We start from the raw sequence: 16,613 nt of genomic DNA, 5'->3' as shown, positions 1-16,613 counted from the left end.
TGAATAATATGGGCACTGGGGTTGAACTTTTACGTAGACGAACTCTGACTAGTGTTGGTGACAGTGGTGGGGGAAGGGGTGCCGACGGACAGGGATGGTGGCAGAGGTTCTGATGGTATATTGGTAGTGTAGCCGTACTTTGGATAATGGCGGAGATAGCGGTGTGGGTGAGTGAGCAGTTCCTTGGGCATTGGGTTTTAAAGGCTATTATGTAGTCAAAGCTGGATCCTCTTTGGCTGTTAGGTATAGGAAGAAGGGAGGTTAGTGTTGGGCGTAGGAAGGGAGCTGTTAGCGTTAGGCATTGATGGGGGGTTAGTGTTAGAAGTAGGTAAGGGGGAATTAGTGTTAGGCATAGGGGAAGGGGGGGCTAGTGTTAGGTGTATGTGGGGAGGTTAGTGTTAGGCATAAGTGGGGTGGTTAATGTTAGGTATAGGTAGGAATAGGTCAGTGTCAGGCATAGGTAGGAGAAAGTTAGTGTTAGGCGTAGGTAGAGGGTTGTTAATGTTAGGGATAGGTAGGGGAGGGTAGCGTTAGGCATAGGTGAGGGGAATTTAGTGTTAGGCGTAGATAGGGGGGTTAGTGTTAGGTGTATGCAAGGGGGGTTAGTGTTAGGCATAGGTAGGGGTTGGTTAGTGTTAGGAGTAGGTGGGGGTGTTAGGCATAAGTGGGAGGGTTGATGTTAGGCATAGGTAGGGGAGGGCAGCGTTAGGCGCATAGGTGAGGGGAATATAGTGTTAGGTGTAGGTGGGGGGGGGGGTTAGTGTTAGGCATAGGTAGGGGTTGGTTAGTGTTAGCCATAGGTGAGGGGGTTGGGCTAAGGCAAGGAATGAATTAATGTGAGAGATAGATCAGAATATTGGTAAGATTACCAATATTCTAACTATCGGGGATATTTTTACTTTGTGCTATAATTACCCACGTGCCTTTACTGTATGTACACATTAAGAAGACGTGTTTTTTTCTGCTCCACAACTATCGGCATCAACTAGTCCCTACTTCAACTACTCTGAGCGCAGATGCTCATACAGTCCCTGTATCCAGGCACCTATGGTATTCAGCTATATACCGTACGCCAGGAACGTGTCACACCACTCATCCGTGCTTATTTCACCACCTTGTGAAGTGACAGGTGCACTTTATCTTTCCTGAAAAATGGCAAGACTTTCTCTGACGTACTCTCCTCCATCTCTCTCTGTGCAGACCTGGATCTGGATTTCAGCCCCTCTATGCTTGTACTGCACCGAACGGTTATACCGATATCTCCGAAGCACCAAACCCGTGACCATCACCTCCGTCATCCCTCATCCTTGTGGAGTCATTGAAATCAGGATGACCAAAGAGAAATTCAAGGCGAGTCCCGGGCAGGTGAGTGCGAGAAACTCTGATTGTGGAAAGAAAGGTCTGGATTAATTAAAGTGGACCTGAACTCAGAACTTCCTCTCTGCTCTAAAAGATACGCAGCAGCATAATAATGTTTCTTTGTTACAGCTGGTACAAATCCTACAATAAATCTGCAGTGTATCTACTTTGTGCTTTCATGGAAGCAGACATTGGATTAACAGCTTGTGCTTTCAAATGAGCTTGTCTGTCGTGGCAGTCAGGTGACACAGGAGAGATCAAATCACAACTTGTGATTAGACACAAATGAGGGGGAACAGGGCCGGATTTGTACTCTTTAACGCCCAAGGCCACTGTCACCAGCTGCCCCCCCCCCCCTTCAGTTCAGATAGCCAGATGACACACCCATCCTCCAGTATAGGTTGCCAGATAACCCCCCTCCTCCAGTTTATATAGCCTGATGACCCCTCCTTTCCTCCAGTATAGGTAGCCTGATGACCCCTTCCCACTAGTATAAGAAGCCAGATAACCCTATGCCCCCTTCCGTATCGATAGCCTGATGACCCCCCCTCCATCCATTATATCTTGCCAGCTGATCCTTCCCTTCCCCCTAGTATAGCCTGCTTCCCACCCGCCCTTGATCCTGTGGTGCCCTAGGCCATGGCCTATGTGGCCTTGTCTTAAATCCAGCCATAAGGGGGAATTAGACAGACCAAACTCTCTAAATACATTCAGGGTGCATTTCTCTATATTTACCTTCTGTTCTGTGCAAGAGTTCAGGGCCATTTGAAGAAGAGCCGGTGCAGTTCCAACTGATCTCTGCAAGAAGGAGGGGGAACTAGAACTGTAGTTACACCCCTTCCGGAGAATAGACATGGAGAAGCCCCAGTGGTGGAGGTAAGACACTGGCAGACAGGTGAGAGTAGCTGCGCTGCTGTGTTGTCCCAAAATCAGACACTGCTAGCGACACTGCCCGCCTGCCACCAAACGGGCAAAGTCTTCTTTCTGGTGCCTCAACCAGATTGGTCAATTTTGGCCAAAAACCGACCAGGCTTCGTTTGTGGCATTGATATCTAGCAGATGCGATCACGGGAATATCGATGAAAAGCATTGACTAGTCTACACTTAAAAGAGAATCTGTAATAAAAAAAACTGCCCTTGGGGGGGTGCTTACCTTGAGGAGAGGGGGATACCTTTGCATGCCAATGATGCTACACCGTCCTCCTGTGCCTTCTCGTACCAGCGCTGGCTCCCTCGATCCGCAGCAGATGACAATATTTACCTTTAGGATCCAGCGCTGGCGCTGTGGATACAGCCAAGCCCGATCGGGTCCTTTCTATTGTGCAGGCCTGAGCCGTATTCACCGCCGCAACAGAGCGGACCCAATTGGGCTCGACTGTATCCACTGGAGCCCACAGTAGAAGAGGGCACTGCGCCTGCACTGGATCCTAAAGGTAAATATCACCCCGTGCTGCAGGTGCTACTGCATATGACGATTTCCCGGGGGGAGCCAGCAGTGGATCGGGGCTACACAGGGGGACGGGGGAAGCCTCATTAAGATCCAGAGGATTCCCCCTCTCAAGGTAAGTACTCCCCAGGGGCACAATTTTTTTTTATTACAGATACTCTTAATTTAAAGTGAACTAAGCAGCTCCTGGCTTCAAATAGCTGCAAGGGCTGCCATTGTTCAGAAGCTCAACCCTTGCTGTTTTACAACTAGCATTGTCCAGGCTAGGTGTGAAATTCTTCAACTGTAACTGATGTTTTCTGTTGGAAGTACAATGGGGGTTTGTTTGTGGTCAGTTAAGTCTAATGAGGTGATTTCTTATCTGTGTTCAACAATCTCCTGCTCAGCGACCCCGCAGGTCCTTTGCGGACGGACAAAGTGGCTATTTTAACCCTTAGATGTAAAAAAATGAGGTAAATTGAAAGTTTTTTTTAATAATAAACCACATTTTTAGAATGCATTTTTAATTTGCTATAGAACTGCTCTGGGTGTCAAAAATGATGCTCGGTTCACTTTAACACCTGCCTGAACGTTTTCTGCAATTTTTTTTTAAATATATCATGTAGCTAGCCTAGTGCAGGCTACATGATTCCCCCCTCCCTGCGGCGTCCCTCCCACCCCTCCGATCCCCGCCGGCGCAATCACCCATCCGGAAATCCCGTTCTGAACGGGATTTCCAGGAGGGCTTCCCCAGTCGCCATGACGATGCATGTCGTGATGCCGGCGACGTCGTGACGTCACAGGGAGACCCGATCTCAGCGCTGCCTGGCACTGATTGGCCAGGCAGCGCACGGGGCCTCGCCTGGGGGGGCCCTGCATCGCGGCGGATCTGCGGCGGGCGGCGGCGATCGGACACAACACGCAGCAAGCAAAGTGCTTGATGCGTGTTTTTAAAAAAAAAATTATTCAAATCGGCCCAGCGGGGCCTGAGCGGTGACCTCCGCTCGTCCAGAACGCTAGGGAGGTTAAAGAAAATCTCTAATGTAAAACAAAACCCTCTGAGGGATTCTTACCTCGGGAGGGGGAAGCCTCTGGATCCTAAGGAGGCTTCCCCCGTCCTCCGGTGTCCCGGCAATCCAGCACTGCAGCCCCCCGAACCGCGGCGAGGTAAATATTTACCTACCACGATCCTACGCAGGTACACTAGCGGCTCTCTGTTCGGGTTTAGGGGGAAATAGCCAAGTCCGTTCGTATCCGCCCTACTGCGCAGGGTCAAGTCTTTTGCACCTTCACAGTAGAGTGGATACGATTGGGTTCAACTATTTCCACCATAACCCGAACAAAGAGCCGCTAGTGTACCTGCGCAGAATAAATATATCATTGCTTGTCGGGGGAGCCAGCGCTGGATTGCCTTCAGCTACAGGGGAGGGGGAAGCTTCATTGGGACCCTGAGGCTTCCCCCTCCAGAGGTGAGTACCCCCCAGAGGGCTTTTTTTTTACTACAGGTTCTCTTTAAGTTTTATTCCTCACAGGTTTACTTTAACTCTTTACGTGAAGAACTATTTGAAAGGGTTTCTTGACTAACAGCTTTCATTTTATATTATTCTTTTTTTTTTACAGTACATTACTTTGCAATGTCCAAATGTGTCTGCATTAGAGAACCATCCTTTCACGCTGACAATGGTGAGACTTGTTTTCTATTAAATTGCAGTAATAAGTGTTGGACAGGCAGAGGCTGTCATATCTGCTGCTTGTCACACTGGCAGCTGTGGCAGCGTCCTGTTTCATGTAATGCAGTGGGCGGGTATATAGAGAATTCAGTTCAAGCTTCTAAGGCTAACCTGCAATCTTCCCCTTTCTATACTTAGCCACACAAGTTTCCCGATACCATCCTACACAACTTGCTCTGCTGCTAATGATCCTCGCTCACCCACCCCAGTCACTTATTCCCACTCCCGCATACAGGATTTCTCACGTGCCTCTCCCCTTCTCTGGAACTCCCAGCTGACGAAAAGAAAAACAAAGGGATGGGCCTAGAGATGTGTCAGGCGTCTGAACTGCCATAGAGAAATTATTGTTACTTAAAGAGAACCCGAGGCGGTTCCTTGGGGGGCAGATGGGACAATGAGGCATGTTCTCTGCCTTATGACATGCCTCTGTGTCCTCACACTGCCGCTCTATGCCCACCACCACCGCCACACTATAGCTCTCCGAAATTCTCAAAGGGTAAGTAGAGGGGAGGGATTCCCTGCTCAACATGCCCGCCAGGGGCGTTCCCGCAGGTTTTCTAGAGGTCCATGGCCACGCCCCCTGCCGCTCCCCCACCTCCCTGCACGCTGCTGTGAGAGAGATCTCTCTCCTTACAGCGTTGTGACCCAAAGGTCACGAAAATGAAAGTGGGCTAGCGCGGCTCACAGGAGCGGCAGGGAGCGGAGGAGAGTGGCAGTTTTGGCGGCTACCTGATCGGCTTAGCCCCCTTTTTAATTTTATGAGCCCACCTCGGGCTCTCTTTAAAAGAAACCCTGCATATTAGCTATGTTCCTCTTCCAAAAGTTTGATTGTGCTCCTGCAGCTGGGAGCATTCTGCGCTTGCGCAGTTCGTAAAAATGTGATGAGCGTGATCATAGCTCCCAACTGTCCCTCTTTTGAAAGGATAGTCCCTCTTTGGGAACCTAATCCTTCTGTCCCTCTTTCCTCATGTGTCTCTCTTTCAGGACTGACAGATATGGATTCAGGCTAGCACACCGTCTTCAAGATGCAAACAATCCTTGTTTATTGATTCATCGGTACGTTTACATTGACAATTGTTTATCTCCGAAAAAATTGTCAATGTACACATGCCGATGAAGCAATAAACAAGGATTGTTTGCATCTTGATAAAGTCAGTGAGCTAGCCTGAGGCCTCGTTCACATCATACGTGCTTCCGTGCGGATATGGAAGCGGGTATGATGTGCTGAGACGCAGAAACGGCAGAAGGGCATAGACTGCCCTTCTACCGTTCACATCTACTGTGCTGCGCAGCAGTACGATGCGCTGGGAAGCGCTTGCGTACTGCTGGCTGCATTTTGCCTGCAAGCGCAGAGCTGATCCCATCACTGTCAATGGATGGGATCACCAGGGCAGCGGCGCAGATGGCTGGCGATCGGATGTGCTGCGTTCGGATCGCACAGCCATCTGCGTTGCTAGATGTGAACGAGGCCTGAATCCGTATCTGACTGTTGTTTTACAGGGTTCTTTGGCTTAGCACCCACAAGCTATGCACCCCTCCCGTGGGTAAAGAGTGCCACCTCTATGATCAGTTTGTTTCTTTCAGGACTGATGTACAGATCTATGTAAATATATGTATTTTTCTACTGAAAACGTGTTTAATTGACTCTAAACTTTATTCCTATCCTTTAAATTGATATATTTCTTATTTCCATGTGTTAATATGAAGGAAAATGAACCAGGATAGAATCAGTAAGGATCAGTGTGGTTTGAGTTATTAACCAACATATTTTTCTTATGAAATCTTTATGGTATGTGTGACTAGGGTTGTGCCAGGGCATGATTAGGGGCGTGGCATGGGGCACGGCATGATTGGGAGGTATGGCATGATTGCGGAGGCGTGCTACTGTGGAAGCGCATGCCCAGTGGCCAGGGCGTGGTTAAGTCAACCAGATTTCCAAAGGGTACAGCGGCTGAAGGAAGCATTGTGGATGACGGTGAGGGACTAGGACTACAGGGAGCTAGAAGAAGCAGACCCTTTAAGGGCCCTACCACGCTAAAAATCATGATTGCAATCACGGTGCACTGCAAAAAGATTTTCATTAAGCTGGCCACTAACTATCCAATCTTTTTTATCCAATCTTACCATTTCTATGTAATATAAGGTAACTGCTTAAATTATCTATTCGGTACATTCACTCAGTTTACCTTTATACTACATAGATTTGGTAAAATTGGATGAGAAATATTGGATCGTTAGTGGCCAAGCCATACACTGGTCGATTTGCCATTAGATTCGACCAACAGATAGATCCCTCTCTGATTGAATCTGATCAGAGAGGGATCGTATGGCCACCTTTCAGCCTGAAACCGATCACAATCTGTGGAGCTGCCGCTGCTTCCGCACCCATCCCCCCCCCCCCCCTCTGCATAATGCATACCGCTGTCTTCTTCTCCGCTCCGGGCTCCAGACCGTTCCTGCAGCTACTGAACTTCCTGTCTAGGGGAAGTTTAAACAGTAGAGGGCGCTCTACTGCGGTGTGCGTCACTGTGATCGAATCGGCCATATATCGGCGGGAAAATCGTTAGGTGTATGGGCCCCTTTAGTTTTTAAGTCTATGCAGTGTCGGACTGGGAGGTGGAGAAACTGAGGAAATCCCTGGCCAAGCAGCAATAACCCTGTGTTTTTCCCAATAGAAACCTGCAGAAAGTCTTCACTGTGAGCAGCAAAACATGATTATTGCTGCTTGGCCAGCAAGTGAATTTCTTTAGCTTTTCCAGCTCCCAGCGACACTGAGCGTACGTCTCACCACCTTTACAGGTGCAAGCAGCAGGCAAGATAACAATTCCCAACGTGAAAAACAGCGTTTTTCCTAAGGTTCTCAGAGCTCTTGTGAGATTTTATTTGCATGCATCCGCATGCATTAATGTTTAGCACAAACCTGTGTCATCGCTCTGCCTCCCCTCTGCTCTCCTGTAGTCCCATCGGCACTGGTATAGAACTACGAACACATTTCTGCTGGAGTTTCTACACTGAAAAATGTTGAACATTTTTTGTAGTCCTATTGTCAGGGGCGTCTCTAGCCATTTTGTCACTACAGGTGAGAAATCCTGTGGCGCCCCTTCCCCCCCCCCCCCCCCCCGTGATTGCCCCCAGCCCCATACCCCCACCCCTCGTGGTGAACACCACTCCTGTGGTGAACCCCACCCCCAAACCCCCGAAAATCATAATGCAGCAGCGTTTCACCAGAAAATACACTTATTGCGGCACGGGTTCACCAGAAAATAGTTGTAATGCGTTTCACCATAAAATATACTTATTGCGGCATGCACTCACACACACCACACACAGTACACACGCACACGCGCACACACACACACACACACACACACACACACACACACACACACACACACACACACACACACACACTATACACACGCACACACCGCACACAACATATACACTATACACAGTACACACACGCACACACACTATACACACACACACACTACACTATACACACACACACTATACACACACACACACACACACACAGAGCACACTATACACAGCACACAGTAGACATACACTATACACACACACACACAATGCTGCTACCAGGGGAGGACTGGGACCTTCTGGCCTGGGGGGAAACACAGACTAGAGGCCCGTTATCATGGCAGCCTCAGCCCAAATTATGTCACACATTTATCCCATGTCGTATATGCCAGTAATCACGTGGAGCGCCAATACGGAAATACAGCAAGGACACTCTGTGAACAGTGTGACAGGTAAAGTACAGGCATCAGGGGGGCACAATACATTTTGAGGGACAATGGCCGGGGTTTCTGTCTTGTCTATAATTCGTGGTTATCGCACTCTATGATTATCGCACCTGACAACCACATTGGCCCAAGATTTCCCAACATCTCAGATCGATACATTCAACCAATTTCCACCCAAATTTTTTTATCTGAATTGCTAATATCAAAACGGTTGGTCGATCGGCTGTCAGGTCAACAAAAGTATGGCCACTGTAACTCCCTCAAGGCCAATCCTCCCACGCCCCCTCCCCCCACATACACCTACCTATGTCCTCCCCTTCACCACCATCTCTACTAATCCCGGTTTTCACTACCTTATAGTGTGTCTGATCCCTTATGCAGAGAAATAATGAGGAGAGAAAAGCTGAAAGAGAGGGAAGAAGATATTTGCCTCACCAGGATTGCACTTTGATTTAGCTTTCCTGTATGACAAGAAGACACAGACACTCAGCACTAGGGAAAGAGGGAAACAAAGGTGAATGAGGGAGGGCTGGTGCACACCAAGAGTGCTTTAGAGCGCTTTTCAAATTTACAGCAATTTTAAAAGCGATGGGCTAATGTTACCCTATGAGTGTGTTCCCACAGCAGTGTTGTGATTTTTTAAAATCACAAACATGCTGCAGGTAGCATTTATTGGAGCGATTCTTTCAAAAATCGCTTCACAAAGTCGCATTCTCGAATTGCTAGCGATTGCTATTGCGATTTTGTCGTGCACTAGTCCAGAGATAGGAGGAGCGGAGTGAGACTGAGAATAGCCTGAGATGGAGCAGAGAGCTAATCTGTATTGCAGTCCCACATTATACAGAGGCTAGTTGCCGGTAATAGGACTGCTGCTGCCAGTCTCTCACATCAGCCAGAAAGCAGCCCTCCTGGAGTCTAGGTACTGTCAAAACTTTTCAACCTGTTTAACACCTTATCTGCACATGCAGTCATTTTAACAATGGGGAGAGACCAGACAGATTTTTTCCCACCGACCCTCCTCTGCATCATGCTGTGTATATTTACCAGCTTGCCTGCACTCTAATTGCACTTTTATCAGCTAGCCTAGTGTTTTACAATGCCGTACAACAACAAACCTGAATACTGAGAGAGGGACTGAATGAATCTCAGGACTCAGGAGCTGATGCTGTACTCGGATCCCTGACTAGGATGAGTGCCTTCTCTCACTGACTTATTCATTACTGTGGTTCTTTGAATCATTGAGCTAAAGGAAATGAATGAATCAGTCAGTAAATCAGTTATGAGTGGAGTCAGGCGCTGCTGCTGCTGCTGCTGCTGTGTAAATTGATACCTGAGTGAGCAGAGAAGCATTTCTTCTCTCACTACTCAGTGCAGTAGCGCCCTTCCCTCCTCCTTTCATCTAGGCAAGAATTTATAGCTGCCTAATGGCTCAGACGCCTCTGCCTATTGTCATTACTACAGTGCTATGGAAAATGGCCACAGAAGTCCTGGTGAAGGGGGAGGAAGAACACATACATGAGCCTAAACTAGATGAGTGAAGGGCACCTACTTATGCAAGCAGCAGTAGCCACTATGTCAGCAGCAACAGTCGCTCAGTAGCAGCCACCACTATGTCAGCAGCAGCAGCAGCCACTCACTAGCAGCCACCACTATGTCAGCAGCAACAGCCACTAACTAGCAGCCACTACTATGTCAGCAGCAGCAGCAGCCACTCACTAGCAGCCACTACTATGTCAGCAGCAGCAGCCACTCACTAGCAGTCACCACTATGTCAGCAGCAGCAGCAGCCACTCACTAGCAGCCACCACTGCACACTGAAAGGGACATGCTGATTGCACACATAGTATATGGTTTATTTCCAATGGAAATGTTTTATTTGACAATGCTGTACTAGGCATACTGTACCTACTGTGCTGTACTGTACCTAGGGGCAATCTAAAAATGTGTTTAATGTCACTAGTTCGGCCCCCAGCTATCTCAAGACCAGTGATATGGCTCTTGGACCAAAAAGTTTTGACACCCTACTTTATCCTAATCGCAAGCACAGGCAAGCTGCAGCATGGACTATGTTTGTGATAGGGCTAAAAGTGGCTCTCACCACTCTGTACAGAGCCAAAATCTTTGTATAGATCACTTCTAGGGATTGCTTTCATAAAAAAATAAACAAAATACTAAAAATATCCCATGAGGAGATGGACCAATCCAAAACCAGTCAGTTCTGTCAGACTTCTTCTACCTACTGTAACGGACGACAACAACATAGGAAAAAAGTAATTTATGGCTCATTTTACTCTGGAAGATACTTTTTTGTATGTGTTTACATGTATTTCAAAGTGTACCCGAGGTGACATGTGACATGATGAGATAAACATCAGTGCAAAACCTATTAATAACCAGGCTGATTTAGGGCTGGTTCAGACGGACGCTTGCAGAGCGTTTACAGCCAGCGTTCGGGGCTTGGTGTTAAACGCTCCCATTCAACTGAATGGGAGCGTTTGTACCAAGCTTTCAAGCGCGTTTACACATAACGCGGCGTTCGGGTCCCGATTGTCCCTGGCGTTCAAGGAGCCCCTGGAAGCTACATGTAGCTTCCAGGGGCGGTTAACCGCGACGGCTAATGTCCCCCTAGGGGAAGAAAAAACGCGACCGCATCTAAACGCAACACGAACGCTGCTGAAAGAGATCCTTTTCAGACTTGAAAGTGACAGCTTCTGTCTTGTCGGAAGCTTGTTGGGAACATAGTAAACATCACAGATAAGGAAATTACAGCCATAAAAGTTTTCCTGGCAGAATACAACTTCTGAGAGCAGGGGAGATAAAAAAGGTCAATAGTACATGTATTTTCATTTAGGGACACCTAATAGGCTGCCACTGAGCATAGACAACACAACATTTAGGTTGGGAACACACTAGGCAGAAATGCTAGCGTTGCGTAAAACGCAGCGTTTATGTGTATAATGTTAGTCGATGGGCTGCATAAAAAAAGCATATAATAAACGCCTATGCATTTTGTATGCATTTTAAAAACGCTGGTTTTGTTGCATATTTTTCAAAAACGCATAAAAAACGCACATCATGAAGGTCAATGGTGACGCAATGTAATGCGTTTTGCATGCATTTCTCATGAGTTTTTTTTTTTGTTTCACTAGTTTTTATTTTAGCATAGATAAAAGTCAAACAGATCTTTATACATATAGATATTAAAGCAGGTACAAACAGTATATAATTTGTCAATTATCATAGACAAGGAATTATGTAGCGTCCCAATAATACTATCCGGACTTAGCTTTATTGGATTGTAGTGATGAAGAGGGTAGAACAGAGTACTTTTAACAGCCAGTGTACTTCAGTTTGGGGTATCTTTCCTCTTGCTTTCAATTTAGCCAATTTTAAGTGAGCGTGAGAGGGTTATAGAATATCAGTCTGCAGAGTCCAGATTATACAGCCATGGAAGTAAAAATAAGCGATAATATAGGTATCCTGGTCCTGCTGCTTAAGTTGTTTTGTAGATGCAAAAGATAATCTAGTAATTAAGTAGCTATAACAGTAATATGAGATAAAGTAGAACAAAAAACATAAAGGTCATAATATAGGGAATGAGTCACAATGGTTCAAGCCAGATTAATTCAAGAGTCTTTATATGGTTGAGGGTAATAATTACAAGGGCCTATCACGTCTCCTAAATTTCTCATGAGTTTTTATATGCGTTTTTTGAAAAGTAAACTATGTTCTCTGATGTATTTCCACTTCCTGTTGACTTCCTAGTGATTTACATAAAACGCAATAGAAAAAAAGTGTATATACGAACCGCAAACGAATTAAAACGCATGCAGAACACAAAAAAAAGCACGTGCGGGAACAAAAAACGCAAACTCATAGAAAATGCAATACAAATGCACAAACGCATATGCATAAAAACGTGGCGTTTCCTGCAGTGCCTCAATCTACTTTGTAAATGTTTAAATATAAAATAAAACCATGGGATATCTAAAAATATCATTTTTTAGGAGTAGGAGGATGAATACAATTGTTTATCTCATCAGCTTATTTTCACCTTGGGTTCACTTTAAATCTTACACTTTTTTTATGCTAGTGGTCCTTTAATGGCGCGGCATAGTATGTTACCAGCTTCGGTGATTTTGTTGCCGACACGTGGTGCATTTAACCATTGTTTAATTGGTAATGAATGGTGAGCAGTTGTGAAAATAATTACTGTTATTTCCTGCTCCCGTTTTGAACCTTAGAAAGCCCCTTTTATCCAGATGTGTGATTTTTTTTCTATTTCTTCAGGTCATTATTCCCCCTGAGCTATAGTAGGTAATGGCCTTCTTTTTTCAGCCCACCGTATTTTTTATTTTGTCACTGATTACTCGCTATGACCTAACCCGCCGCACTGACTAATTACATGTATTTGGCCGCGGACATCCTGCGGTGCTGAACACATTAAATATAATAGACCGATGACATTTATTGGCACTAATGGATGCAAGAGCGCAAAAGCGCAGAAAAATTACGTTTGATTATTTTTCACGGCGGAATTGTAATTTGTTAATGTACAGGGGGATAGCGTAATCGGTTTCATTAGCGGGAAGAATGCTAGCAAGCGGGATTTTTACATTTTATTCGTGTTTTTAGTTCTATAAAACGAGAATTCTCACGGGAAAAGGGAAAACGCATACAATTAGAGAACAGCTCGAGTTTTGCAGTTGTGTGTATTACAGATACAGCATAACATGTAAAGGGGTTATGGAGTTCAAGTTGTATTCAGCTATTCTAGTGCAGGATAATGATGTCCTTTCTTCCATAGATGTCCACAGGACCATGGAAGGCCATGCTATGCAATGATGATGGGCACAGAGCCTAAAACAACTGTGTGCCAACTAAACTTCATGTCTAAGCATGTATAAAGGACCACTATACAAAAAGTGTGAAATATCAAATACATGTAAACACATACAAATAAGAAGTATGTTTCTTCCAGAGTAAAATGAGCCATAAATTACTTTTCTCCTATGTTGCTGTCACGTACAGTACCGTATTTTTCGGACTATAAGACGCACCTAGGTTTACAGGACAAAAACCAAGGTAAAAATATATATACTAAACCTGGTGCTTCCATGGTGAAGGGGCATCTTATGGACTTTTTCCTCAATTATTATGTCTTCCTTATGTCTTTCTTGTACCCTCCCCCCCCCCCGGTGTTCTCCTATGTCCCTCTGTATCCTCTGCCCCCCTTGTGTCCTCTGCTCCACTTGTGTCCTCTGCCCTCTTTGTGTCCTCTGCCCCCCTGTGTCCACTGGTGTCTCTGTGTCCTCTTCTTTACCCCTTCCTCTGTCTCTATGTCCTCTGTCCACCGGTGTCTAATGCCCTGTGCTCTGTCCCCCTTCCTCTGTCCCCTTGTCCACTGTTTCCTCCATGCCCAGTGTCTTCTATCCCCATTAGCCCATTGTTTGCTATCCCTTTGTCCCAGTGTCTTTGTGTCCCCCTGTGTCCCAGTATCTGTGTGTGGGCATGTACTCCATGTCCCCGGTGTCTGCGTGTCCTGGTATCTTAAACACATACATGCAGATGCCACTTATTCATCATCAGGCTGTCCCCTGTGTCTCAAATACATACCTCTCTTGCTGCATTAGTCATCACAGTTTCCCCCAGTACTGCAGCAGCTTGTATCAATCAGGAAGTCCCGGACGTCTTTTCAGAAAAATCCCAAATACACAACTCTCTTGCATCTTTGATCATCGTGCTGTCTCCCGGTACCGCAGCAGCTTGTATCAATCAGGAAGTCCCGGACGTCTTTGCAGAGAAAAGCACCAATCAGGCGGGGGGTATTGTGATTGGCCTCAATGATGGAGAGGTGGTCCTGCCCTCTAGACATCGCTCGAGCAGTGAGCAGCATGATTGGGGGTTGAGGCTAGTGCCCCCGTCTGATTGGTGCATTTCTCTGCAAAGACGTCCGGGACTTCCTGGTTGATACAAGCTGCTGCGGTACCGGGAGACAGCACGATGATCAAAGCTGCAAGGGAGTTATGTATTTGGGACACAGGTAAGCCTGATGAATAAGTGGCAGCTGCAAGTATGTGTTTAAGGCATCTAGACACCAGGACAGCGGGGACACGCAAACATCGGGGACACGGAATACATACAGACATGCAGACACTGGGACACAGGGAGACATGCAGACACTGGGGCACAAGGGGACATGCCGACATAGCAGACACGGGATAGAGAACGCAGGGCCGGCCCTAGACTATTTGCCGCCTGAGGCAAAAAAAAAATTTCCGCCGCCACTGGGCTCTGGGGGGCCGCCGAGCTGGAGGGGTAGCTGGCAGGACGGGGGTATTGGGCCTAGCGGCGGGGAGGGGGTCGTACCCCCCCCCCCTCCCTCGCCTGGGTCTCCCAAACTGCGCTACCCTCCAGCCTTAAATACAAGCAGCCGCTATGTGTAAGAGGAACGGGCAGGGAGGACACTCACCTCTTCCCAGCGTGCGCTCCACTGACGTCACTTCCTGCAGCGTTGCAGGAAGTGACGTCAGTGGAGCGCACGCTTGGAACGAGGAAGAGGTGAGTCCTCCCCGCCCGTGCCTCTTACACATAGCGGCTGCTTGTATTTAAGGCTGGAGGGGAGCGAAGCACGGGGGACCCAGGCGAGGGAGGGGGGGGTCCGACCCCCCCCTCCCCGCCGCTAGGCCCAATACCCCCGTCCTACCAGCTACCCCTCCAGCTCGGCGGCCGGCTCCCCGCACCCACGGACGGGCGGGTGCCGCCCCTGGAATTTTGCCGCCTGAGGCAAAAGTTTCACCCCGCCTCATGAGCGGGCCGGCCCTGAGAGAACGCGGGAAGGAGGCGCAAGTCCAAAAATGTAGCATTCGAACTATAACAAGCACTGATTTTTCCCTCCCACTTTTGGGGGAGAAAAAGTGCATCTTATAGTCCAAAAAATATGGTAGTAGAAAACTGATGGAACTGGCAGGTTTTGGACTTGAAATAGGAACGGTCACTGTGGGGGAACCACGGTAAGTAATGTGACAAAGATGAGACCAGGAGCCAAATGATGCAGTATCATAGGTAGAGATGGGCCGAACCTCCGATTTTAGGTTCGCGAACCTTCGCGGAAGGTTCGGTTTGCGGAAAAGTTTGCGAACCGCAATACACTTCAATGGGGATGCGAACTTTGAAAAATAGAAAAAAATTATGCTGGCCACAAAAGTGATGGAAAAGATGTTTCAAGGGGTCTAACACCTGGAGGGGGGCATGGCGGAGTGGGATACATGCCCAAAGTCCCGGGGAAAAATCTGGATGTGATGCAAAGCAGCGTTTTAAGGGCAGAAATCACATTGAATGCTACATTGCAGGCCTAACGTGCTTTCAAACATCATTGATGTGTATACATCAATCAGGGAGTGTAATTAGAGTTCTGCTTCACACTGACACACAAAACTCACTGTGTAACGCACCGCAAACAGCTGTTTGCGTAGTGACGGCCGTGCTGGACTGATGCGCAACATGGCCAGAGTGCAGGCCGTGGAGGTTTTCCAGCCCATATGGTCACCGGGCTGTGGTAGCTAAATGATTGAACAACAGTGACTGTCCAGCTGATCAAATTTGGTCTGTCCACAATGAAGCAACAACCTTATTATCTTCTAGTATGTAGGTAGGCATAGGTAGGAGTCCCAGTATAGGTAGGTAGGCATAGGTAGAAGTCCCAGTATAGGTAGGTAGGCATAGGTAGGTGCCTCAGTAGTTAGCTAGGCATAGGTAGGAGTCCCAGTATAGGTAGGTAGGCATAGGTAGGTGCCTCAGTATTTAGCTAGGCATAGGTAGGAGTCCCAGTATAGGTAGGTAGGTGTTACAGTAGTTAGCTAGGCATAGGTAGGAGACCCAGTATAGGTAGGTAGGCATAGGTAGGTGCCTCAGTAGTTAGCTAGACATAGGTAGGAGACCCAGTAGTTAGCTAGGCATAGGTAGGATACCCAGTATAGGTAGGTAGGCATAGGTAGGTCCCCTAGTATAGGTAGGTAGCTAGGTGTCCCTGTATAGGTAAGTAGGTGCCCCAGTAGTTAGGTAGGCATAGGTAGGTGTCCCAGTATAGATAGTTAGGCAGGGCCTGGCTGGCACAGTAATAACAATTACCAAGGTCCAGCTGCAACAGATAGGGCTGTATAATGTCAGTGAGCAACACACACAAAAAAAACACATCTTGAAAACATTAGCTCTCAAAAGAGCTGTAGAGGGGTGCTATTTTAGCAATAACAATCAGCCAGGAGCAAGCCAAGAGCCTAACTAATCTTTCCCTAGGAGAACAAGTCTGCAGCAGCTGTCCCTAGTCTGTCT

The 16,613-nt window shown here is 47.2% G+C and overlaps 1 protein-coding gene across 3 annotated transcripts in view; it reads left to right on the top strand.

Moving 5' to 3' along the window:
- The window catches only part of NOX4 (NADPH oxidase 4), a 310,753-nt gene that overhangs the window by 142,642 nt on the left and 151,498 nt on the right, over nucleotides 1-16,613 (top strand). For 2 of the 3 annotated variants that reach the window (XM_068266790.1, XM_068266791.1), the window contains exons 10-11: nucleotides 1,201-1,365; nucleotides 4,406-4,468. In XM_068266790.1, coding sequence (XP_068122891.1) covers nucleotides 1,201-1,365; nucleotides 4,406-4,468 — 228 coding nt within the window. The remainder of the gene's footprint in view (nucleotides 1-1,200; nucleotides 1,366-4,405; nucleotides 4,469-16,613) is intronic. The other variant, XM_068266792.1, reaches the window with a different exon arrangement.

Source organism: Hyperolius riggenbachi, chromosome 2, assembly GCF_040937935.1.
Source record: "Hyperolius riggenbachi isolate aHypRig1 chromosome 2, aHypRig1.pri, whole genome shotgun sequence".
Classification (NCBI taxonomy): domain Eukaryota; kingdom Metazoa; phylum Chordata; class Amphibia; order Anura; family Hyperoliidae; genus Hyperolius; species Hyperolius riggenbachi.
This window is presented reverse-complemented; position numbering and strand designations above follow the sequence as displayed.